We start from the raw sequence: 25,306 nt of genomic DNA, 5'->3' as shown, positions 1-25,306 counted from the left end.
GACAATGCAAATGAACATTGTAGTTTGAGGAATTTAATGACACATTTTGGTTTCCTATATTAAAAGGGTCTAAATTTTACAGTCCATTTTGAGCTAACCTGCTTGTTTTTCTCTCTTATTTGCCGAATACTGGGGTGGGGTGGGTGGGTGGGATCTTTACATAACTCCAAAGCTCTTGTTTTCTTTGTAAGTCTCAGATTTTCAGTTTCCATCTCAGAGTCTAATAGCCACTATTAGACTCTATTAGAAAGATTTGAAAAATTCATTTGACTATGCTATACACAAATCTGAAAACAATGTTCATGAATTAGAAATTAATATCGACACAAATTAGCCTTTATTCAATAAGGCAGAGCAAAGTAATAACTGCAAAATATAATGTGGAAGAGAAATATCAAGGTAAGAGAACAAGAAGGAAACATGCAATACAGGAATATAAATATAGAAGAAAATGTCATATTACTTTAACTGAAAGCCCCTCATCCTCAAGGCTCCAGCTGGTCCAGAATACGGCCGCGCGGGTGGTTATGGGAGTGACGTGGCGCTCCCATGTGACTCCCCTCCTGTGCGAGCTGCACTGGCTCCCGGTGGTCTTCCGGGTGCGCTTCAAGGTTTTGGTTACCACCTTTAGAGCGCTCCATGGCATCAGACCGGGGTATTTACGAGACCGCCTTCTGCTACCAATAGCCTCTCACCGACCAGTACGCTCCCATAGAGAGGGGCTCCTCAGGGTGCCATCGGCCAAACAGTGTCAACTGGCAGCCCCCAGGGGGAGAGCCTTCTCTGTGGGGGCACCTACCATCTGGAACGAGCTCCCCCCAGAGATACGGAGGATCCCGGACCTGTGCATGTTTCGCCGTGCTCTCAAAACTTTTCTATTTCAGCAGGCTGGCCTGGCCTAACTCTCCTCTTTTAAATTTTTAATTCGTGATTTTATAAATTGGGTGTTTTAATCTGTGTTTCGGCCAAAATATTTAATAATTTTAAGGGATTTTTAATATTTGTATTATCTGTATTTTATCTTGGCTGTTCACCGCCCTGAGTCCTTTGGGAGTAGGGCGGTATAGAAATTTGATAAATAAATAAATAAATAAATAAATAAATAAATAAATAAATAAATAAATTACTGATATTATCTAGGTGATTCCAATATGCGTATGCCACATTCCCAAAATGTTATTATATTAAGCCTCAAAGTATTTGTCCTATCTTTATTTAAATTCTTATGTACATGTACCTGAAATAAATTTTAAAATGTTTTGGACAGATGGTGGGATAGATAACACAAAATCTGGATAAGCCTTTTATACCATATTAGCACCTGGGATGAAACAGTTCTCAAGCAAATTTTAATAAAATGTCATTTGGAGTACTTCTCTTTATACTCGTTTCTTCAAGTATTAGAAAATGGAGCATATCTTATCTCTTCCAATTGACATTATATTGTATGTTACTGTAAGCTTATATGAAGGTCTATTATGATTATGATATTGACTTCTTGCTTTTTCATATTGCTGTGGTTACAAAAGAGTTGTGGAAGATAGTATCAGCTTACCCATCTTGCCCATCATGCCAAGTGTCTGGTTTTGCCAAAGCACTTCTAAAGGAAAAGCTAAAATGAGCGAGAACCTGTTTGGTGTAGTGCTTAAGGCACCACATTAGAAACTATGACAAAGTGACATCTAGTTTTGCTATAGGAACAAAGCCAGATGGGTGACTTGGGCCAATCACTCACTTTCACAGTCCTAGGAAGGAGAAACTGGCAAACCCTTTCTGAAAAACCTTGGCAAGAAAATGAAGTGATTTTTTCCAGGTGCTTGGAAGAAATTAAGACTGGCATTATGAAACTAAGTAGCAAAGTATCAATTACACCTGTTTTGCACAATTGTACTACATCCTGATACTCACTTCCCAAAAAATCAAAAGGCTGCCAATCAACTACATTTAAAGTGTGTTAACAACAACTAGGGATGCAAAATGTTTTCTGAGTAACTTCTTGAGTTCTACCATTCTTCTGGATTTAAAGGTCGGATGTGCCTTCATCCCAACTATGTTTTCCTTTTTAATTTACTCCTGTATTCAGAAACTTAAAAGAATAGTCAGGAAAATGAAAAATTGTGATGACCAGAATAGAAGCAATATTAAAATATTTTGTTTTCAGAATCTCCACAGTTTAGACAGAACATATTTAATATTCCTATTCCTCATGCTATAAATGATTGGATTAAACAGAGGTGGAAGAAGAGAACATGGAATAATCAACCCAAAATCCAAGTAAGATGTGGTATCAGAAGGAGATCTCAGATAGCCAAAGCTTCCAGTTAATACTAGCATAGATAGTACAATGAGGTGGGGAAGACAAGTGGATAAAGCTTTTTGTTTTCTTTTATCAGAATGGTTTTTTAAAACTGCCTTGAAGATCATAGCATAAGATGAGGTATAACATAAGCCCATGGAGAGCTATAGAACAGAATAAAGTAAGGGTTGGAAGTGACCTTGGAGGTCTTCTAGTCCAACCCCTTGCTTAGGCAGGAAACCCTACACCACTTCAGACAAATGGTTATCCAACATCTTCTTAAAAACTTCCACTGTTGTAGTATTCACAACTTCTGGAGGCAAGTTGTCACACTGATTAATTGTTCTAACTGTCAGGAAATTTCTCCTTAGTTCTAAGTTGCTACTCTTCTTGATTAGTTTCCACCCATTGCTTCTTGTCCTACCTTCAGGTGCTTTGGAGAATAGCTAGACTCCCTCTTCTTTGTGGCAGCCCCTGAGATATTGGAACACTGCCATAATAGCTATCACAATATATAGCTATAATAGAATATTATATATATATATATATATGTTTATATATGTTTATATGTGTTATATGTTTATATTATAATATATAAATATATTAAAATATTTTATTTTCAGAATCTCCACAGTTTAGATAGAACATATTTAATATTCCTATTTCTCATGCTATAAATGATTGGATTGAACAGAGGTGGAAGAAGAGAATACAGAACAGTCAACCCAAAATCCAAGTAAGATGGGGTATTAGAGGGAGATCTCAGATAGCCAAAGCTTCCAGTTAATAATAACATAGATACTACAATAAGGTGGGGGAGACAAGTGGATAAAGCTTTTTGTCTTCCTTTTTCAGAAGGGATTTTTAAAACTGCCTTGAAGATCATAGCATAAGACACAAAAATGTAAGTAAAACAACCTAGTCCAGCAATGATACTGGCCACAAGAATTCCAACCTCAAGTAGATTGAAAGAGCAGGATAATTTAAGTAACTGTGGAATTTCACAGAAAAATTGGTTGACAATATTAGAACAAAAAAGGATGGAAAAAGTGCTACTGGCATGCAATATTCCATACAGAAGACCTGCAAACCACACTACAATAGTTATTGCAGTGCAGGCTTTCCAATTCATCACCATCTCATAGTGCAGTGGATGGCAAATAGCAACATACCGATCATATGCCATGACTGTCAGGAGGGAAAAATCAGAAGCTTCAAAGGAGGCAAAGATCAAAACTTGTGCAAAGCAACCAAAGTAAGAGATGTGTGTGGTGTCCATGAGAGAATTTATCATGGATTTAGGGAGAATCACTGAAACAATGCCCAAGTCCTGCAGAGCCAAATTCATGAGAAAGAAGTACATTGGACTGTGCAGTTGATGATCATAAGCTACAGCACAGATGATGAGAAGATTTGTTGCTACAGTTGCCAGATATAGCAGGAAGAATAAGAAAAAATGTAAAAGCTGTATATGTCGACTTTTTGAGAATTCCAGCAGCAAAAAGTAAGAAATGGTTTGATTATTCATGTTTCATAGGACAAAGCTCCAGGGCATAACTGTAAGGAAACAGAAAAGGGAGATGCAGTTAGATAAAATCTGAGAAGTGGCATTTTGATATGTGGTGAGAATAGTAAACAAAATTAAGTGTAAAGCCTGAACAGAATGAAAAGAGAAACAGGCAGTGGAAAGAAGAAACGTAGGATGGCCACATTAGAGTAGAAAAGTTCTCCCTTAATTTCTGTCCATTGTAATCCACACGTTTTAAACAACCAAGCTTACATTTTCTTTTCTTTCCTACTCCCAGTTAGGTTATTTCATGTCCTGATTAAAAGGATTAAGAAATCCTTACGATTAGGAAAACCATAGTGGAGTCTACTTTCAGCCATACAAGATTACTGAGAACATTTGGATCAGTTACAATCTCTTGCAACTCATATAGGATTGCAGATGAACTTGCTATATGTGGTGTTTGTGCATCTAGAAGAAAAACAATGTAAATCTAGCAAATAAATATAACAGTAAGTTGCTGTATCTTTTACTTGGAAATCTTGAGAGTAGATCTTGCCCCCTGGTGCAATGTGTGTGTGTGTGTGTGTGTGTGTTTTATATGACAAACAGATGGAGTTGTTCTTCTCAATTGCCTTTGCGTCTACTTGACAAAAGAAAAAGAAGTAAATAGTATAATAAGCTCTAAATGTAATACATAAATACTAGAATCCTAAACATGCATTTAATAACATATAATTAAACAGAAGAAAAACAAAACTTTCACTTGACATTCACTACGTAATATTATACATTATAGATACAATGGGAAATATTTTTAAAATAAAAATCAGATATAGACAAAATGAATAAATAAATAAATCCCCTTTCTCAACAATCAGAGGAAAGTCATACCTCAATTTGAAAAAGCAGTTTCCCTTCAAGTACAAACCTCTATTCCCTCCAGGAGAGTTTGGCCACAAATTGAGATACAGTCTATTATATGACACCTCAGTATTTCTTTCAGCAATGTGAACCCACATTTTCAATAATAATACTTAAATTATCATTTCTTTTATTTACATCCAGAGAGATTTGAAATTATTTTACTGATGCTAATTTTCCTACAATTGATCTAATTTTCAGGTAGTGAGACAGCTATCTTCAGTTAAAAGGATCTTCTTCTGAATGTTTATTATCTGTCATTTTTCCTCAAGAGTCTTAAAGACCAAAATAAAACTGACTTGTATGCTTCTTAAGATAATTAGCAAATAAAAATGACTTCTATGTGCTAATTAACATAATTAGCTATCTGTATAGCTATCTCCAAAGCTCCAGTACCAGTTATCTCATAACATAAAGATATCTCAGAATGATATTAATACAACTGGGGTTGCAGTGATTCCAGCAATCCAAACTGAGAGCTGAAACATGAATCAGGTGAAAAGATCTCCCTGAACCATATTTCATCACTTGGGATTTGTGTGGGGATCACCATTCCACTGCTGCACATTTTCGCCAATGATCCTTCCTGTGTGCCTGCTCTCCTGGGCCATCAGCCCCGAGGCATGCCTCTCATTTTGACTTCCCAGCCATATGATAGATGACGTCAGGGTCATGCACTGAAGCAGTTTATCACCTTTTATCACTTTAAGGAAAGATGGAGGAACAACTGAAGCAGCTTGTGATGGATTGGGAAGGAAGAGGGAGGATACAGTTTAATTGGATAATTGAGTGATTGCACTGGGGTGGAGCTGTATGCTGATTAAAAGGTGATGGGGAGCATGGAGCGTCAGCTCCAACAAAGATTCCTTTCTCTAACACTTTAAGGTGGTCAGCTAGTACTGATATCAGGATAAACAAACTTAGTTACTGCTTTTGTGTGCTGAGGTTTATTTTTCCAGTCTTTATGGAACCTGACAGAGAGTTTATATAGATACATGTTTTAAAAATCAGTGTGCATATCCTGTTTTGGTTTTTTTGCAATAAATTGTTCCTTGCAATAAGGTAATGTTCTTTCCTGTAGTCTCTACCACTTCCCCAGGAAAACCCATTAAACACATATAGCAAAGCATCAAGAAACAGATTTCGTCCTTTTTCATATTTCAGTATTTTTTACTCAAGTAAAAAACATTTGCAAAGATTACAAAGTAATCCTAAAAATTTTGAGGGACATACAGAGTAAGATAAAAGGATAATAAGATCCCTAGAAACAGATTTTAGAATGGCTGACTCTTTCCCTGTAGCTGACAGTTCTGAAACTTTGACTGAGGTGAATGGAAAAACAGCAAGAAAATGAAGAAAAACTAAACATCCCAGTAGAAGGAAAGGGCATGTATTGGGAGGTACAATGTATATAATGTTGGAAGAATAATATTTGTTCATTCCTTCCATCCAGGATGATGAGATCAGCCAATGAACGAAATGAGGTGAGAAAGTGAGCTGCTGGGAAAGGAGGTTTTATTTCAGAAGCCAGGAACTGCAGTGACAATAGAGTTGGGTTCTGGATCAGCAGGATGATTGGAAGATCCATAGAAATCAATAAGAAAAATCACAGAAGAAACACAGCAAATAAAATTTCGAAGGACAGCTGCAGAGATACATGTTTTAGAAAATCAGTGTATGCATCTTCAGTTTTATTGTTAATTTTCATTTTCAGCAATACAGTATTCCCTGCAATAAAGTAACAAGGAGAGATATTTTTTTCCTCTGTGTTCTCTGCCACTTCTCCAGAAGAACCCATTACAATCCCTACGGCCAAGAAAGTGATTTCATCTTTCTCCATCTTTCAGTGTTTTTATTCATTTTTTTTTAAAAAGCACCATTTGCAAGGATTAAAAAGTAGACCAAAATGTTTTAAGGAGCATAGAGAGTAAAATACAAGGATAAGAAGATACCTAGACGCAGATTGTAGGATAGTTGACTCTTTTTCTGTATCTAACAATTCTGCAGCTTTGACTGGGATAAATGGAAAAATTCCTAGAAAATGAAGAAAAACTGAACATACCAGTAGGAGGGGTGGGGATGTATTGGGAAACACAAGATGCATACACTATGCTAATCTAGGCGAGAGACTGACTGAGTCAGGGAGAGTAGTCGAATGGGCAATTAGTCTGGAATCCCTATGTTGGTATAAGAAGGCAAAGTCTGATATTCCCCCCACCCTTGAATGCTGTTGGACTTTATCTACTCTCAGCCAGGTGCCAACCCTCAATCTGAGAAGATTCATTTGTATAGGCTTGACCAATAAAACAGCTAATTGACATTTTCATGTTTGGGTATGGTTATTATTCCTGATAGCTAAGCACATAGAAACAAAAACAGCAGAGTCAATAGGCAAGAGTGATCACATTGATAACATCAGTGCAGCAGTTGTCAGGTTTCGTTGCTATCTTAAATAAACTTCATTCTCAAACGCAAGGTCTCTAATGAATCTTTTTTTTATTTAAGAATAGGAGAACGACATCCCTGAACTCTTTGTGCAGCCAAAACTGCCCCTCCTTCCAAAACCCTCCCTTTCCATTCTTCAACCCCAATGTCTCATTGGCCATCGTGCAGATCCATCTCTTCGTCCCAAGCACTTTCTTTTCACAGGAATTTCCCCCCTCCCTCTGTCACCCAGGTAACGCTATCTACTAAAGAGCAGGGAACTAGGTAAAAGTTCATCTCAGCATTAAAGCAAAGGTTCTCCCTTCTTTCATTCATGTCAGCGCTGGAGGAGAACATAATTTGGAACGCTGACAGCAGTATTATGAGGCAAGCACCATCCCTGCTACATAATTTGTGGATAGACAGTATCACCACTAGATGGATTTGTAACTGGCTGACAAACCATACTCAATGTGTGGTCCCCAACGGAGCTACAAATACATGGAGAGAAGTAAGAAGTGGAGTATTCCAGGGTTCAATTTTAGGCCTAGTACTCTCAATATTTTCATAAATGATGTAGATTAAAAAATAGAAGGGGAACTCATCAAATTTGCAGAGGATACCAAGCTGGCAGGAATAGCCAATACCCCAGTAGATAGCCTCAAAATCCAAAAGGATCTTGACAGACTTGAACACTAAGCCCTATCTAACAAAATGAAATCCATTATAGATAACAGTAAGGTTCTACACTTAGGCAAGAAAAGCCAACTGTACAGATATAGGCTAGGTCAAACCTGGGTCCCTTGGGTCTCTTCCAACTAGCTCATTCTATGAAATTCTATATACATTAAAATGTCCCATTTATACCTGAAAGGGTTAGTAGACAGCCTTTGATGGCTCAGCAAGTCTCCTTTTATTGGAGGGGTATATCTGGTTTCCTGGAACTCTTAATGACCTCAGGAAGGTTTAGTTCTCCAGTTCTTATTGGCTCTGGGCAACCTCATTTCATCCTTGCTGGTATTTTATCTTCTTATTTTACAAGCCATGCTTAAACACAGCATGGCTTTTAATATTCTAAAAGTATAATTCAGGTACACTTGAGGAATTGGCTTCTTGACTGGTTTATCTCAAAAAGCAGAAAGTTCCACAAATTCAGAATAAGATTTTATGTTACTACACAGTTGATGTATGATGGGAGACTTCAATGGAATAGTAGATGAGAAAAAGGACTATAATACACAAAAGACAACAAAACAAAGTAGGAAAACTTTGCCGAAATCTTTTTTTAAGATGATAGAGGAAATAAATTTAAAAGATATATGGAGAGAAAGAAATGCAAAAAATAGACAATATACTTTTTATTCCAATAGACATTTATCATGGTCCAGAATAGATATGATATGGTTGACAATGGATTTGACCTCAAACATAGAAGAAATAGCCATAGAGGCTAATACTTGGGCAGATCATAATTCAATGATGATGAGCTGGAAAGGACAAAGGAGAAGGTCTAGATGGACTTTAAACACTACAATATTAAAAGAAAAGGATTTGCTACAGAACATGGAGAAAGAATTACCTTTTTTTTCCCAAAGAAAATAGAAAAGAGGATACATCACTGCAGAACCAATGGAATACCATGAAAGCTTACGCCAGAGGCCTGATTATTGACTATACAAGGAAAATAAATATTAAGAAAAGGCAAGCATATAAAATTCTAGAGGATGATTATAAGACATTGGAAAAAGAACTGCAGAAGTTCCCACAAAAAAAAAAGACATTAAAATGAAAATGGACATGATTAAACATAAAATGGGATTATTAGAGAAAGAAGAGCTAGCACAAAAAATCAGGAACGCTAAACAGAAATATTTTGAAGATGCTAATAAACCAGGCAGATGGCTAGCATATAAATTGAAAAAAGAAAGGAACTCAAGGAAAATAACGAAGTTAATAGATGATCAAGGACAAATTAGATTTGGAAATGAGGAGAAGAAGAACATTGTACAAGACTATTATAAAAAACTATATGAAAAGGAAAAGATAGAAGAGGAAAATATTAAACAATATTTACATAAGGCGAATTTACCCCAGATTCCAAAAGATGTTGAGATGGTGTTAGAAGGGAATATAACAATGATAGAATTGACAGAAGCAATTAAAAAACAAAAAAGTGGGAAAGCACCAGGTCCAGATGGAATACCGGCAGAATATTATAAGACTTTGCAGGAATCACTGAGTCTCCCATTACTAGAAATTATGAATGAATGAAGTAATGCTACAGAAGGCATTCTAACTCATGGTTAGAAGCATATATTACACTTATTCCAAAAGAAGATACCGACCTACAACAAGTCAAAAACTATAGGCCAATATCATTGCTAAATTCAGACTATAAAATCTTCGCTACAATACTAGCAGAAAGACTTAAAAGATATTTAAATAATTTTATACACCCGGATCAAAATGGATTTCTGCCAAAAAGGCAGATTAGAGACAATTTGAGGATAATTTTGGATACATTGGAATATTATGATGCACATCCAGAAAAGCAAATGGCTTTGATGTTTTTAGATGCACAGAAAGCCTTTGACAATGTGAATTGGTGATTTATAATACTACAATTGAAACAGATGGGCTTTGGAGAGAAATTTGTCCAAGCTATAGAAGCTATATATTATAAACAAACAGCAAAAATAATGATGAATGGAGAGCTGGCAGAATTTATTGAAATACAAAAAGGAATGAGACAAGGTTGTCCATTGTCACCATTGTTGTTTGTGTTAACATTAGAAGTACTAAACAGAAATATCAGAGAAGAAAAAGGAATAAAAGGAATGAAAATTCAAAATCAAGAATATAAATTGCGGGTTTAGTTTCCGTCGCCGCCGGACAGTCTTTTGGGACTGCCAGCCTCGTTGCCTGTAAAGAGCTGTCTCTACAGCTGAGAGATGGCTCGAAAAACTCCGTCTCCTTAAGGAGACATGAGATAGAGCCGGCGAGGGCAGGTAGAGTCCTCTGCGAACTCCCCAGAGTTTTTTTTTTACTCTTGGCGAGGAAGCAGAATATGGCTCCCTATACAGCTCGCCGCTGCTCCAGGCATCGGGGGAACTCTGCTTCCTGCAGAGCCAGGCGAAGGGACCAATCCAATCAACTAAATCTAACAGATTGTCCGAACAAATAGGATGAAATCTTGACTTGGGACCCCAAATCGCAAGTATTTCTAACAAATCTTTTGAGCGATTTTAAAAGTGAAGGAAAAAAGTTTTTAAAATGGCGACTGGCTGAGGCTTGAGAAGAAGAAAGCTGAAAGCGAAAGTCCTTCCGTTTGAATAGCTTAATACACTACAAAGTATCTAGTGCTGGCTAGAACTGAAGAGAAAAATCTCTATTTTAAGTTTCTTTCTTCCTGGAGACTTGATACTGATATTGCTTGGAAAAAAGTCCTTTTTTCTTTTTAAGAAAAAAAAAGAGTTTGTTTGTTGGGCAGGATGGCGTTGAAACAGACAAAGCCAGACAATCAAGCCGTGGGGGGGGGGGTTCCCCCATTTACAAATCATATGAGCAAGTTTTGAGCCTGCAGACTCAGAATGGCTCGAAAGATTTAAAGAAATTTGTTTTGGAGGAGATGGCAAGATATGATGAGATTGTGAACCAGAATCTTGAAAAATTCAGGCAGGAAATTAAAGAGTTGGTACAACTAAAATATGATAATTTGAAACAAAAGATTGTAACAGTTGTCAAAACTTTTCAGAAATAGTTATAAAGATGGATAAAGATAATAATTTATTAGAGTCCAAAATGAAGGAAGTTGATGATAAGATTTATAATTTGGACAATAAAATACAAAGAATTGAAAATGATTTGATAAATATTCAAGAAAATAACTCAGAAGTAAAGCCTAAAATACAGAAAGCTGACTACAAGATTTACAATGTAGATAATATAAAACAAAGGATTGAAAGAGAAATTACAGTGATGCAATACAGGTCCATGGAATTTGCGGTCAGAATGAGGTGATTACAGGAAAATAATAGAGATGACCTGAGAAAGATGTCTGCTGAAGTTCTGGCTGTGATTTTAAAGGTTAGTCCTGAAGAGGTATCCTGCAGGATTGATAAAGTCTACAGAGTAAATTCTTGGGTTGTGAAGCAAAGGCAGTTGCCTAGAGATGTGGTGATTTACTTTACAGATAAAGGAATAAGAAATGATATTGTGCAAAAGTCTTTTAACTCCATTCTAGAAATGTATGGAAGGAAGATTTGGATATATAAAGAGCTACCGTCCAAGATGTTAAAAGATAGAAAGGAATTCAGATTTTTGGTTACTGAGCTAAAAAAACAAAACATCCCATTTAGGTGGGATGTTCCAGTTGGTATAATATTGAGATATCAAGGAGAAAGATATCAATTAGACACTGTTGAAAAGGCGGAAGAATTTTACTACAAGGTTTTAATGGACCCAACATCTCCACGTATGTCATCAGTATCGGGAATACAGGAGGGGAATAAAGAAAAGAATGAACAAGAGACTGAAACCCAGGCTAAACAGTTGGAGATGGAGGTTATGGGAAAACAACAAGATAAAGAGGTTCTTTTGGATGAGCCGCTTCTGGATTCTTCTTCAGAGGTTATAGCTGGATTACCTACAGACATAAGTGAGGCAGCTTTGGATTTTAATGAGATGTCTTATCAAGTTATAGACCAGCATGGAATTCAATCAGCTGATACACAAGTCCTAGAGAGACAACTAGGATGGAGATCTAAACCACAGAAAGCTAAGAAAAGAAGAATCAGGTCTAATAAAACTAAAAAAATTTAAATTGAACAACAGCTTAACGCCAGTTATTGAAGAGTCAATTAAATATAATAAGTGGGACTTATAGATGGCTGACATATGATATATGAAAATATAATTGAGGCAAATTATTGACTTTCATTATCTTGAGAAGAATAACAGATCTCTGCAGTGCTGGTGCTTTTGGGTTGTGGAAGAAGGCCTCTGAGTGAGTGGATTAGAACTTTCTATTTTGGACTCTTTGAAAAATGGATTACATATTTGCTGAGTTATGTGGCAAGAGAATTATGGGATTGGGGCATGCAGAAGATCTGGTTGTTATCCCAATTCAGTGGTTGGAATCAACAATCTAGATACAAGATACTACAGAAGATACCATATGGAATATAAATATAAAGTCACTCGGGTGGTTTTTTATATATGAAAACATTTATTATTGAGGAGGGCAGATGGTAATAGAAGATACTGAGTATGCTGTTGGTAGCTGAAGCTGATGTTACCCTAACATGGGTGATGGAACTAACAATCTAGTTGAAAGAAGTTACAGAAGACACTATATGGATTATAATTTTAAAGTCATTTGAGGACTCATATATGGAAATATTTTTGTTAGTTGTGTGGTGTGGGCAGAAGAACAGAGATATTAATATTATGTAAGGTAAACCTGTAGGAAAATGGGGGGAGATGGGTTAGGTTATTGACTGTTTAGTTTAGGAAAAGGGATGTTATGTTATGTTTAGATATAAATATACTTAAAAGATTTGGATTAGGAGATATATGCATGTGGGAAGAAATGGGTAGATTATGAGTTGAATAAATGTTAAATTAGGATTTATTACATAGTTTTATAGTTGAAGGTTGCTTTGAAATGTATAGTTTAGGGGGAAATAATAATAATGTTAGAAAGAAATGGTTAGCATGTGGGGGGTGGTGTAAAAGGATGGTAAAGTATTATATAATTTGATATCGATCTGGAGTTAATTTTTGGAGAAGCCATGGGGGATGGGGAGGGTGAGGGAAGGTTAGGGAGGAGGAGGGGGGGAAAGGGAGAAAAATCTGTATTTGTAAAACTTTTTCAATAAAAAAAAAAAGAATATAAATTGCAAGCATTTGCTGATGACCTGGTGTTCATCCTGGAAGAACCACTTCAATCTGTAAACAAACTGATAGATAAAATAGGAGATTTTGGGAAAGTGGCTGGTTTGAAAATAAATAAGGATAAAACGAAGATGTTGACAAAAAATATGTTAAAAAAACAGAAAGAAGAATTGGCGGAAGTATCAAGGATGCAGGTCACGAATAAGGTTAAATATTTGGGAATACATTTGACAACAAGATGTGGTACTCTTAAGGAGAATAATTATGCTTAAACAACAGATAGCGACAGATCTAACAAAATGGGAGAATTTGCAGCTATCATTGATAGGGAGAATATCAACTATTAAAATGAATATACTGCCCAGGCTTTTATACTTATTTCAGACAATTCCAATTAAGTTGGGGAAAAAACATTTTGAAGATTTAAATAAAATGGTGTTAAAATATATATGGCAGGGCAAAAAGGCAAGGATAAAACTAAAATTGATGCAAGATGTTAGATCAAGAGGAGGTTTTGGTTTGCCGGATTGGGAATTATATTATCAAGCTTGTAACTTGATGTGGATTAAAGAATGGATAACTCTAAGGAATATTAGATTGTTGACCTTAGAAGGACATGATTTATTGTTCGGTTGGCACGCTTTTATGTGGTATAAAAGTACAAAAGTACAGGGTTATTTCAGAAGATATATGATATGAGAGTCTTTGTTATTAAACTGGGAGAAGATCAAACAATGTTACTATTTAAAAATTCCAGTCTGGTTATCACCTATTGAAGCAGTCTCACACGCAATAACATTTAGGAAGGAACAAATTGTTAGATATGGTGAATTATTAAATGAAAGGGGTGAACTTAAGCTGAAGCAAGAACTAGAAGAACAGGAGCTTGAAATGGATTGGTTTTCATATATGCAAATACAGTCTAGATCTGATGAAGATTCTAAAAAGGAGGGTGTTTATAGTAATTTGACAAACTTAGATAAAATCTTAACAGGTTCTGATGACTATGTAATTAAAAAATTGTACAGTCATTTATTAGAAGTAAAATTGGCAGAAGAACAAGTTAAAGAAACAATGATTGCATGGGGGAAAAATGTGGGTCATGGGATTGACTTAGAGAAATGGGAAAAATTATGGTTGTAGAACTATAAAATGATAATGTCAACAGCATATTTATTTATTATTATATTATATTTATTTATTATATTTCTATACCGCCTTTCTCCTGTAGGAATCAAGGCGGTGTACAGTCAAGAAAAATATAGACACAAACATCATAAAATCATAAAATATAAGGAACATTTGTATAAGATGTTTTACAGGTGGCATTTACCCCCGGAGAGAATAGCCAGAATGTACAAGAATAAATTGGAGAAATGCTAGAACTGTCATCAGACTCCAGGCTCATATTATCATATGTGGTGGACATGTGCAGAAGCTAAAAGATATTGGACTAAAATCCACAAATGGTTGGAAAAAATGACAAAGAAACATATTGACTTTAAACCAGAGATATTTTTATTGGGGATTTTACCAGAAATATACAGTAGAGAAATGAGATATTTAATTGTGAATGTTTTAACAGCGGCTAGAATTGTATTTGCTAGAAACTGGAAAGGTGAGAAGATACCCACGGATGACAACGTTATCAAGAAAATTTTGGAGTGTGCTGAAATGAGTAAATTGACATTGAAATTAGGGAACAAGAAGATAAACAATATTATTTGATATGGGATTTATTTTATCAATGGTTGGACAAGAAAGAATGGAAATGAAATATGAAATATGAAATGGATAAGATAATAAAACATATAAAGGGTTTTTCCCCCCCTTATAGAGGACAATTTACTGTTAAATAATTGGTAAATGAGAATAATAATGTAATAAACTGTTGAATAAGAAAATGTTGGATAGAGGATTAAGCACAAAAGATTTGTAACCGATCAATACACTTTCTGTGATTGTAATGGATGATAATTGTTTTATGTTTTAAGTTTTGTTTAAAAATAAAAAAAAATTCCAAAAAAAAAAAGAAAAAAGGAAGGTTTAGTTCCAGAGTTCTTATTGGCTCTGGGCAAACCACATTTCATCTTGTCACTGTGTTTTTTTATTTACCAGCTGAGCTCTCATTTCTGGACTATTAGACTTTCTGTAGCATGCCAAGAATTGTTATCAGTAAGCTAAACTGCGCAAGTCTGTCCACCACATTCCCTCACACTCTTTCCTTTTGTTCTCTTGCCAGAAAGGTCCGACTGCTGAGAAGCAGCCGGTACGAACTTTTATTCAAAATGTAACTAATTAGACTAGTAACATGTTTTATTTTCTTCTTTACAATAAATATGAGTTTAATTAGAAGATGTATTCTGGTTTTATTTTTCAAAAGTATACACAAGGAAAATGCCACGATCCAGGCAATTACCCCAGGAAGGTAACGAGGCTGATTGCCTCTGACACATCTTTGCTGGTATTTTATCTTGTTCTTATTTTACAAGTCATGTTTGAATACAGCATGGCATTTAATATTCTTAAAGCATAATTCCAGTTAAATTTCAGGAGTAGGTTTCTTGACTGGCCTATCTCAGAAAGCAGAAAGTTCCACAAATTCAGAATAAAATTCTATGTTACTAACAGTTGTAGTATCAGTAGCATTCCATCACAAAGGGTAATTATTAAACCCACAATTTCATTTTTCCTAATATATTTTCCAAGCTTGTGGAATTCATGCATATTTAGAATCAGTAAACTAAATTGACTAATTACGTATGCAGAATTTTTGCACATAACATCTCATGTTCTATGGTTCTTCTATTTGACAGGTTGGATTTGCCTCCATCCCAACTATCCATTTCTACCTTTATTACTTTACTGAGAAGGAAAGAATTTTTAAAAAATGTATACATTTAAAAAAAAACATTAAAATAGTTTATCAAAACTTCCACAGTTGAGAAAGGACATATTTGATATTCTTATTTCTCATGCTATAGATGATTGGATTGAACAGGGGTGGAAGGAGGGAATACAGAACAGTCAAAACAAAATCTAAATAAGATGGAGTGTTAGAAGAAGGTCTCAGATTGGCAATGCATCCACTTAATAAGAACATAGAGACTACTGTAAGATGGGGGATACAAGTGGATAAGGCTTTTTGCCTTCCTTTTTCAGAAGGGATTCTTAACACTGTCTTGAAGATCACTGCATAAGATACAAGTATAAAAATAAAACAACCTAGTACAGAAATGACACTGGCCACAAGAATTCCAACCTCAAGTAGATTTATGCCAGAGCAGGATAGTTTTAACAATTGTGGAATTTCACAGAAGAATTGGTTGACCACATTAGAACAAAAAATGATGGAAAAAGTGCCAGTGGTATGCAACGTTCCATAGAGGAGACCTGAAACCCATACTAGAATTATTATTTCAGTACAATATTTCCAATTCATCACTATCTCATAGTGCAATGGATGGCAAATGGCAACGTACCGATCATATGCCATAACTGTCAGGAGTGAGAAATCAGAGGCTTCAAATGAGAGAAAGAGGAAGTATTGAGTAACACAACCAAAGTAAGAGATGTGTCTGGTGTTCATGAGAAAATTTATCATGGATTTGGGGATAATGATAGAAACAATGCCCACGTCCTGTAGAGCCAAATTCATGAGAAAGAAGTACATGGGGCTGTGCAACCGACGGTCAAAAGCTATTGCAGAGATGATGAGAAGATTTGTTGTTACAGTTGCCAGATATAACACAAAGAAGAAAAAGAAATGCAAAAGCTGCAGATGCTGATTTTTTGAGAATTCCAGAAGCAGAAAATAAGGCATTGTGGTTTGATTCTCCATGTTTTATTTATGACACAGCTGGCATAACTGCAAAGAAAGAAAGAAGGGAAATTCAGTTAGATAAATTTTGGAGTTGGCATTTTGATATGTGGTGAGAATAGAAAACATCAAGAAACATAAAACATGGATGGAATGAACAGAGGATCAGAAAACAAAAATCAGGGATGTAGAAAGGGCATATCAGAGTACATTGTTTCCCTTTTTTACCCATCTCTACTAAAGGACCAACCACCAACCTCACATTTTCCTTCTTTCCTCTTTTCAGTTGTGTTATCTTGTGTAGTAATCAAAACCGTTGGCTAAGGGTAGAACAAAGTTGGCTTAGGTCCATTTCATCAATGAAAGATTACTCATAATGTGTGTGCACTCTTATAGGATTGTGGGAGGGTTGGAAAATTTGAGAATTCCAATGTATGATACTTTGCACTTCTAGAAGAAATGTAAATCTACCCAATAAATATAAAAATAATTTACTATATCTCTTACTTGGAAATCTTGAGAACACACACTTCCTCCTTTTTCCTCCTCCTTGGATTGATCCAAGATGGTGCTGCTGAAGGCTGCCTTGGTGAAATGCTCTCTAATGGTTTCTTTATTTTTAATTAGTCTCTGCAGCTCACTATGGAGTCTGCTAAAAATTAAGCAATGTTTCTTTAAGGAACAGCTTTCTGTGATCTCACTTCCCCTCCCCTCGTCTTTACAAATGTGGAGGAGATTCTAACACAGAAAGAAGCGATTTCCCCGGAACCATGGATTACAAAAAAAAATCAAACAGAAGAAGTGAAGAAAGAGAGGTAAAAGGGCAGGGATTTTAAACAGATTAAGGAATAGGAAAAATAAAACTAAAATAAATAAAAATAATTTTTTGTTGCTTGTATCCTTACGATTTATATTGATATTGTTTCCTGATTGCTTATTTGTTCCCTATGACTATCATTAAGTGTTGTACCTTATGATTCTTGATGAACGTATCTTTTCTTTTATGTACACTGAGAGCATATATACCAAGACAAATTCCTTGTGTGCCCAATCACACCTGGCCAATAAAAAATTCTATTCTATTCTATTCTTTTAATTTGTCTCTCTCTCTTGGTGTGTGTGTGTTTGTATGTGTGTGTTTGTGTAAATGATGGCAATACTTTTATCTCAATTTTCCTACGAGATATTAGGCTAAAAAAGTAGCATAAATAGCTTTTAAACTAATACATAAATACAAGATTATTAAATATGTATTTAATAGTATATTATTAAATAGAAAATTATAGAACTTGTTACAACATATATGCTATTTTGATAATCACTTGGTGATAAATACACAATATATCACTGTTAAATACATTTAATCAAATGACCTCAAATATCAGCAGAATAAATTAATAAATCCCCTTATCCAACAATCAGAAAGAAATGAAAACTCAGTTGCAAAAGACAGTTTCCCATCAAATACAAACAATGTTTGTAATAGCGTTCGGCCAGAAAATGAGACACAACCTATTGCACCTTTGAACTCTGACATTTCAGCATTTTTTCAATAATGTCGAATGCCATGTTAGCACATTTTCAATAATAATACTTAACTTGTTTAAAAACAGAGAAATAAAAATCAATTTTACCACACATTTCTTTTTTCCATATACAGATAGATTATGAGATGACTTTGCCATTGCTAATTCAGCTGCTAGGGTTCAATTCATGCATGAAGGTTTGGTCCAAAATTCTGCAAATTATAACTTTTTTATTCTTCATAATTATCATGTGGAAAAGATATCAATGTTAAATATATAGTTAATTAATTATTTAAAGTCTACATAGAAATCTCTCTAAATCTGTCTTTACCACTAGGTCAATGCTATCCCACTAATTTTCATGTAGTGAAACATCTATATGCAGTCGTAGCTATTTCTATTCTGAATGTTTATTTTCTTTTATTTCTCTCAAGAGACTTGTATATCAAAATAAAACTTGACTTCTGTGTGCTCATTAACATAATTGACCATTAAGAACACAATAGCTTCCTCCAGGACCAGTTATCATATCACATAGAATAATAATATCTCAGATTATTAACAGAATGGGAGTTGCAGTGTAAATTGTGAGAGGTGAAACACAATCAAATGAGAAGACCTCCCTGGAAAATATTTCATCATTTGTAATTCTCTTTGAACTCCAGTTTTTAAAAAATCTCATGCTCTATCCTGCATGCCACCTGGAGGGAAAGAGCTTAATTGTAAAGTCCTGCCTTAGCTATCATCTCAGAAAACCATGACTCTTGAAAAAAAAATCATAGTTCAAAAGGAACTTTTACTGAGAGAAGTGATAGCAGAGAAGTCAGGCGGGGTATGGAAATTCTTATGTGAAGCGTTAAGCTGATTTCCTCTGTTCAACCCTAACCCTGTGCTCCATGCCCACCAGTAGCCAATATCATGCCACAAAGGTTTTATGAGAACAAGCTGGGATGGTGATAAGAGATTATCATCAGGGCGCCGTGACCTTGGGTAACAGACTGGAACTGGCTGGAGGGAATCCATCCTGATGGGCCTGTCCCCCAGCCTAATTCCCATGCAGTTACAGCAAAAGCAAAAGCATTCAAAGCATTAAATCCCAAGAAGCATTCCCCCAAGAAGCGTCTTCCTTCTCTTTCAGAATGGCAGCATTCCGGCAGGAATCAGATATTGACCTTGGCTAAGTAGGTCCACATACCTAGAGATGGATAATAATTCTGCCAATTATAAGGGAAAAAGGCCAAAAAGAATTATCAGGAAACCTATAGAAACCAAATGGAATGCCAGTACTTACACAACAAAAATATTAGAACACGGTGGCATTTGTGTGGGAGTCCAAAAAAGCATGATTATTGTAGAGTTGATTGCAAGCCACACTCCTTTGTAGGGAGAAAATGGCTGCCTGATAAGTCTACTGATACATACCTAAAACAAAGCTCAAGGAATGAGACACAGTGTAAGCCCATCTAGAATTATAAAAGTTATAATAGAATAAATAATAAAATGAATCCATAGAAATCAGTTTAAAATCTCACAGATCAGATACACAATGGTTAATATTTTAAAAAGGAGTTATACAAATATTTGTTTTATAAAATCAGTGTACATACAATACAGACAAACACAGACACACACACACACACACACACACACACACACACAACGAACTATCCTAAAAATATGAGTAGCTATGAAAGAAGAGACAGACATCGCAATCTCCAGAACTATCCACTTAATTTTCATTAGCCTCTGCTAACATCGTCAGAGTGCAAAAACTACCACTGAAGAGATATGCACCTTTATGCATCAATTTGATCAATTTGGCCATTGTGTTCATGATAGGCCCATCCACCCACCTCCCACCTATAATTAGCTCTGTCATTTTTACTTCAGACATGTTAATCGATGGAGGCTTAGCTCCTGTTGCTTCCTCCCCTATCCCGTACCGCTTGGGCTGCCCATCCCCAGGGAATGATGCTGAGTTGTCAGATATTGTATTAACAGCATTCTCTCCGGTCTGAATTGTAAAAGTCAGAATTGTATCTGTTTAAAAGGAGTATTTCATCCATCTTATTAGCAAGTGAACGTACATTGGTTAGGAAACAGAGGCAGAGGAGTTTTATTTCTCCTATTCCTTAATCTGTTTAAAATCCCTGACCTTTTACCTTTCTTTTTTCGCTTCTTCCATTTGGGTTTTTTTTTTTTTTTTTGGTAATCCATGGCTCCAGGAAAATCACTTCTTCCTGTGTTAGAATCTCCTCCACGTATGTAAAGACAGGGGGGGAGAGATCACAGAAAACTGCTCCTTAAAGAAATGTTGCTTAATTTTTATCAGATGGTCTCATGAGTAAGAAATCCGTAGTGAGTTGCAGAGAATAATTAAAAAGAAAGAAACCATTAGAGAGCATTTCACCAAGGCAGCCTTCAGTGGCGCCATCTTGGAAATAAAGGTAAAGTGTGTGTGGTGGGGGGTTGGGGGGAAATATTCCCAGAGCTGCAAAATGTATCTGTGAACTTCCAACTCTCATTTCAGAGTCATGTGCCACTTGGTCAAAATCAGGTCTTGCCATCTCATGACCATAAAAGCAGTTCTATGAAGTCATGGTGCCAGATTCTAATAAAAACTTAATATTGGTCTTTTACCTCAGAGCTTTTGCATAGAACCAACTACAAGTAGTTCTTGACTTACAACAGTTTGTTTAGTAACTGTTCAAAGTTACAACAGCATTGGAAAAAGTGTCTTATGACCATTTTTCACACTTATGACCATTGCAGTATCTCCATGCTCACATGATTTATATTTGGATGCTTGATAACTGTCTCACATTTATGATGCTTTCAGTGTCCTTGGGTCATGTGATCAGTTTTTGCAACCTTCTGACAAGCAAAGTCAACGGGGAAACCAGATTCACTTCATAACCGTGTTACTAATTTAACAACTGCAGTGATTGTAGCAAGTGGAGTGATTATAGCATGTAGCAATGTAGGAAGAAAAGTCATAAAATAGGGCAAAACTCAGCAAATTTAGCAACATAAATTTTGGGCTCAATTTTGGTCGTAAATTGAGGATTATTTATATTGCATAATGCAGAAAATGGCCACACTTGGAGTATCTCTGCAGTTTTTATTGACTAGCACCTATTAGCCTAAAAGAAATTTGTGTATTGACTTGCTTTGTATATGCTTTTTATTTTAGGTTTTAAATCAGTTTGCTTGGATTAATAGTAGAACTAAATACAATATGGGACACTGTAATTTTACATTACAGTAATTTTATATTTTGCTTTCTATTTAAAGCAAAAAGGAGAGAGAGACAGAGGCAAACAGACAGAAAGAGAGGAAAAGATAGAAATATGATAACACGGTACAATTTGCATTTTGGCATGTAATATAATAAAGGTAATGCTAAAACTAGCATTTTTAGCATTACCTTTATGCTAAAAGGTAATGATGTACTAGTGGAAGGTCTCAGGTATGAAAATAAGCCAGTTTAAGCAGTAGGCAAACTACTATAAGATAGGGAACTGACAGCGATGTAGGCTATTACTTTGTAATATTTGCCAAATGGATTTTGTAGTATTGTTGCTACTGCTGCTACTGCTAACATGGGTTTTCTTTTGACTTTAAATTTGCCTTTTTAAATTTATCTGTGATAAATTGCTGGCTTTTTCACCAAACCAAGGGCTCATAAAGACATTCACACAATGCAACTGGAATTACAAACTAGAAAGATTTTTAAATACTGTATATATTCGAGTATAAGCCAACCCAGATATAAGCCGAGGCACCTAATTTTACCACAAAAAAACTGGGAAAACTTATTGACTCGAGTATAAGCCTAGGGTGGGAAATGCAGCAGCTACTGGTAAATTTCAAAATAAAAATAGATACCAATAAAATTACATTAATTGAGGCATCAGTAGGTTAAATGTTTTTGAATATTTATTTCAAAGAAAAACAGTAAACTAGCTCTGTAAGTACATAGTGTAAACTACACTATAACTAAATTACACAAGAGAATGTAGTATATATAACAAAAATAATTCAATAACAATTTAATCTGATACATTGGGTTAAGTGATGTAGGGCTCGATCTAATTTCAGGCAAGTTCAAGCCTCTGTTAAGAGATACCTGCATTCTCTCTCTCTCTCCCTTCCTTTTTCTTTTTTTTCTCTTTCTTTCTTCTCTCTCTCTCTTTCTTTCTCCCTCACTTTCTCTTTCTCCCTTTCTGTGAAGAACCCCAGAAGATCTTTGGTAGGAGGAAGAAAAGCCAGACATTTTGAAATGTTTTGTAGCTTACCCTGAGCAAGGATAGCTAGTGCAGGCACTTACAAAAAGCTCTCAACTCAAGCTCAGTGCACGTGGGGATCTCCCTAAACAGTGAGGATTTCTTTGTTTCTTTCTCCCTTGAAGCCCCCCCGCACCCCGTTTTTGTTTCCAGGGGGCTGCAGGGAATCTTGCTAGGCACCCCCCATGCCCCATTTTGGCCTTAGCAAGCCTCCCTGCAGCCCCTGGGAGCCAAAATGGGTTGCAGGAAAAAAGGCATTTTTTTCCTCACTTGAGTATAAGCTGAGGGGGGATTTTTCAGCATAAAAAATGTGCTGAAAAACTCGGCTTATACTCAAGTATATACGGTATATGGGATCATTCCTTTTTGCCATACAAGAGGTGAATAAGAAGTTCATGGATTAGAATGAAACACACACACACACACACACACACACACACACACACAGTTGAGAGTTTATTCAGCAAAGCAGAGCAAAATCATAATTTTAACACTTTAGTATAACGTAGGCAAGAAATATCCACAGATAAAGCAAAAAAAAAGCACGACTGAAAAATTCAATAGAGCACTATAAATGTATAACATTTCATATTCCTTTAGCTGAAAGCCTCTCATCTTCCTCAAAGAAAGTTCCTTATGCCACCTAAGATTCAGTGTATATGGTATCCCCAAATACACTTATACTTAGTACATGGTGAATCTTCCATTTTGTATACATTTACAAAAATATTGTGAGAGGGGTAGCAGAGATATCACAAAATAGTGATATGGCTTTTTCTATATGTTATCAACAGCTTGGATGAAACTCAATATTTCTCAAGGACATTTCACTAAGATATCATCCTTTGTATAGATCAATCTATACTTTTCTGAGTATAAGATACACTTTTCCTCCCTCTAAAAGTGGGTGGAAATGTCTGTGTGTCTTATACAATGGATGTTGCTGAAGCCCCACCTACCTGCCGGCCCCACTCTTCGGCCATTTTCGGCCTCCATGCATCACATTTTCAGCCTCCACACACTTCTTCTTTTTTTTTTAATATTTATTTATTTATTTATTTATTTATTTATTTATTTATTTATTTATTTGTCAATAAGTACAAGGAAACAAGTAACAGTATAGACATAGACATAGACACATACATAAGGAAATAAATAAGCAAAACATAGCCATAAAATGAGTACATATAAATGGGAACAGTAGGACAGGGACGGTAGGCATGCTGGTGATGTGTTTATGCACACCCCTTAGGGACCTCTTAAGAAACATGAAAGGTCCACAGTAGACAGTTTAAGGTAAAAGGTATGGGGATTAGAAAGACTAACAACAGGATCAGGTAGAGTGTTCCAGACATTTACTAGTCTATTGCAGAAGTCATATTTCCTACAATCAAGATTAGAGCGAATTACATTGAGTTTGAATCTTTTTTTTTTCTTTAATTTATATGCTGCCCTTCTCCGGAGACTCAGGGCGGCTTACAATGCGTTAAGCAATAGCCTTCATACTTTTGTATATTTATACAAAGTCAGCTTATTGCCCCCACAATCTGGGTCCTCATTTCACCTACCTTTGAAAATCCTTTCAAAGGCTGAGTCAACCTTGAGCCTGGTGAGATTTGAACTTGCAGTAATTGCAAGCAGCAGATGTTAATAACAGTGCTTTAGTCCACTGTACTACAGGCTCTTCTATTGATAGCCCTTGTGTTATTGTGGTTGAAATTAAAGTTCTCATTTATAGGTAGGACGTTTTGGTAAATAATCTGATGAACTAAGCTTAGGTCGGAACATAGACAGTGTAGTTCGAGGCTACATTCCGACCTAAGCTTAGGTCAGAATGTAGACGGCGTAGTTTCAAGCCTGGTGGTATAGGGAATTTTATTTCGAGCAGAGGATTTGAATGCTCTTCTAGTAAAATATCTCTGGATCCTCTCTAATGTATTGTTGTCTGAAATACAGTGAGGATTCCAGGCAGGTGAGCAGTATTCAAGTATAGGTCTGGCAAAAGTTTTGTATGCCCTAGTATACAAAACTAGCCATAGCATTACCAGAGAGAAAACTTCACAAAATAAGATTGACAACTCTTAATGCCTTTTTTGCAATGATGTTACAATGAGCTCTGGGGCTTAAATCTTTTGAAATGAGTATTCCTAGGTCCTTGATAGAGTGTGGGTCAACTTTCTATTGCCAATGTGCAGGACTGAGCATTTGTTAGCAGAGATTTGGCATTGCCAATTTTTTGACCATTCAGATACATAGTCTAGGTCATTTTGAAGGGTAATAAATGTTGAATAGTTTAACATCATCAGCAAAGAGGACACAGCTGCTGATAATTTGATCACAAAGATCATTGATATAAAGCAGAAAGATTGTTGGACCTAGAACACTGCCTTGGGGAACACCACTGTTAACAGGTGCAGGATTTGATAGGGCGCTGCCTATTTTGACCACTTGTTGCCTGTTTGACAGGAATGCAGCTATCCAATTATGCAGGGGTCCATAAATGCCATAAGATTTTAGTTTTAAAATTTTAGACCTGTTCCAGGCTGCGGGGATCACCACAGCACATTGCCGCCTCCACGTGTCGAATTTTCGGCCTCCACACATCATGTTGTTGGCCTCTGCACACCC

General features: G+C 35.9%; 2 protein-coding genes across 2 annotated transcripts; both read right to left on the bottom strand.

Moving 5' to 3' along the window:
- Nucleotides 1-2,915: 2,915 nt before the first annotated feature.
- LOC117669009 (olfactory receptor 14A16-like) lies at nucleotides 2,916-3,824 on the bottom strand. Its single transcript, XM_034423098.2, has one exon. The coding sequence runs from the start codon at nucleotides 3,822-3,824 to the stop codon at nucleotides 2,916-2,918; it is 909 nt and encodes a 302-aa protein (XP_034278989.2).
- Nucleotides 3,825-15,972: 12,148 nt separating this feature from the next.
- LOC117668878 (olfactory receptor 14A16-like) lies at nucleotides 15,973-16,887 on the bottom strand. Its single transcript, XM_034422932.1, has one exon. It carries the CDS (start codon nucleotides 16,885-16,887, stop codon nucleotides 15,973-15,975), a length of 915 nt encoding a protein of 304 aa, XP_034278823.1.
- Between the last annotated feature and the right edge of the window lie 8,419 nt (nucleotides 16,888-25,306).

This window comes from Pantherophis guttatus, chromosome 4, assembly GCF_059756535.1.
Source record: "Pantherophis guttatus breed Tessera chromosome 4, ASM5975653v1, whole genome shotgun sequence".
Classification (NCBI taxonomy): Eukaryota; Metazoa; Chordata; class Lepidosauria; order Squamata; family Colubridae; genus Pantherophis; species Pantherophis guttatus.
The sequence above is the reverse complement of the archived record's forward strand: the minus strand, read 5'-3'. Positions and strand labels throughout refer to the sequence as shown.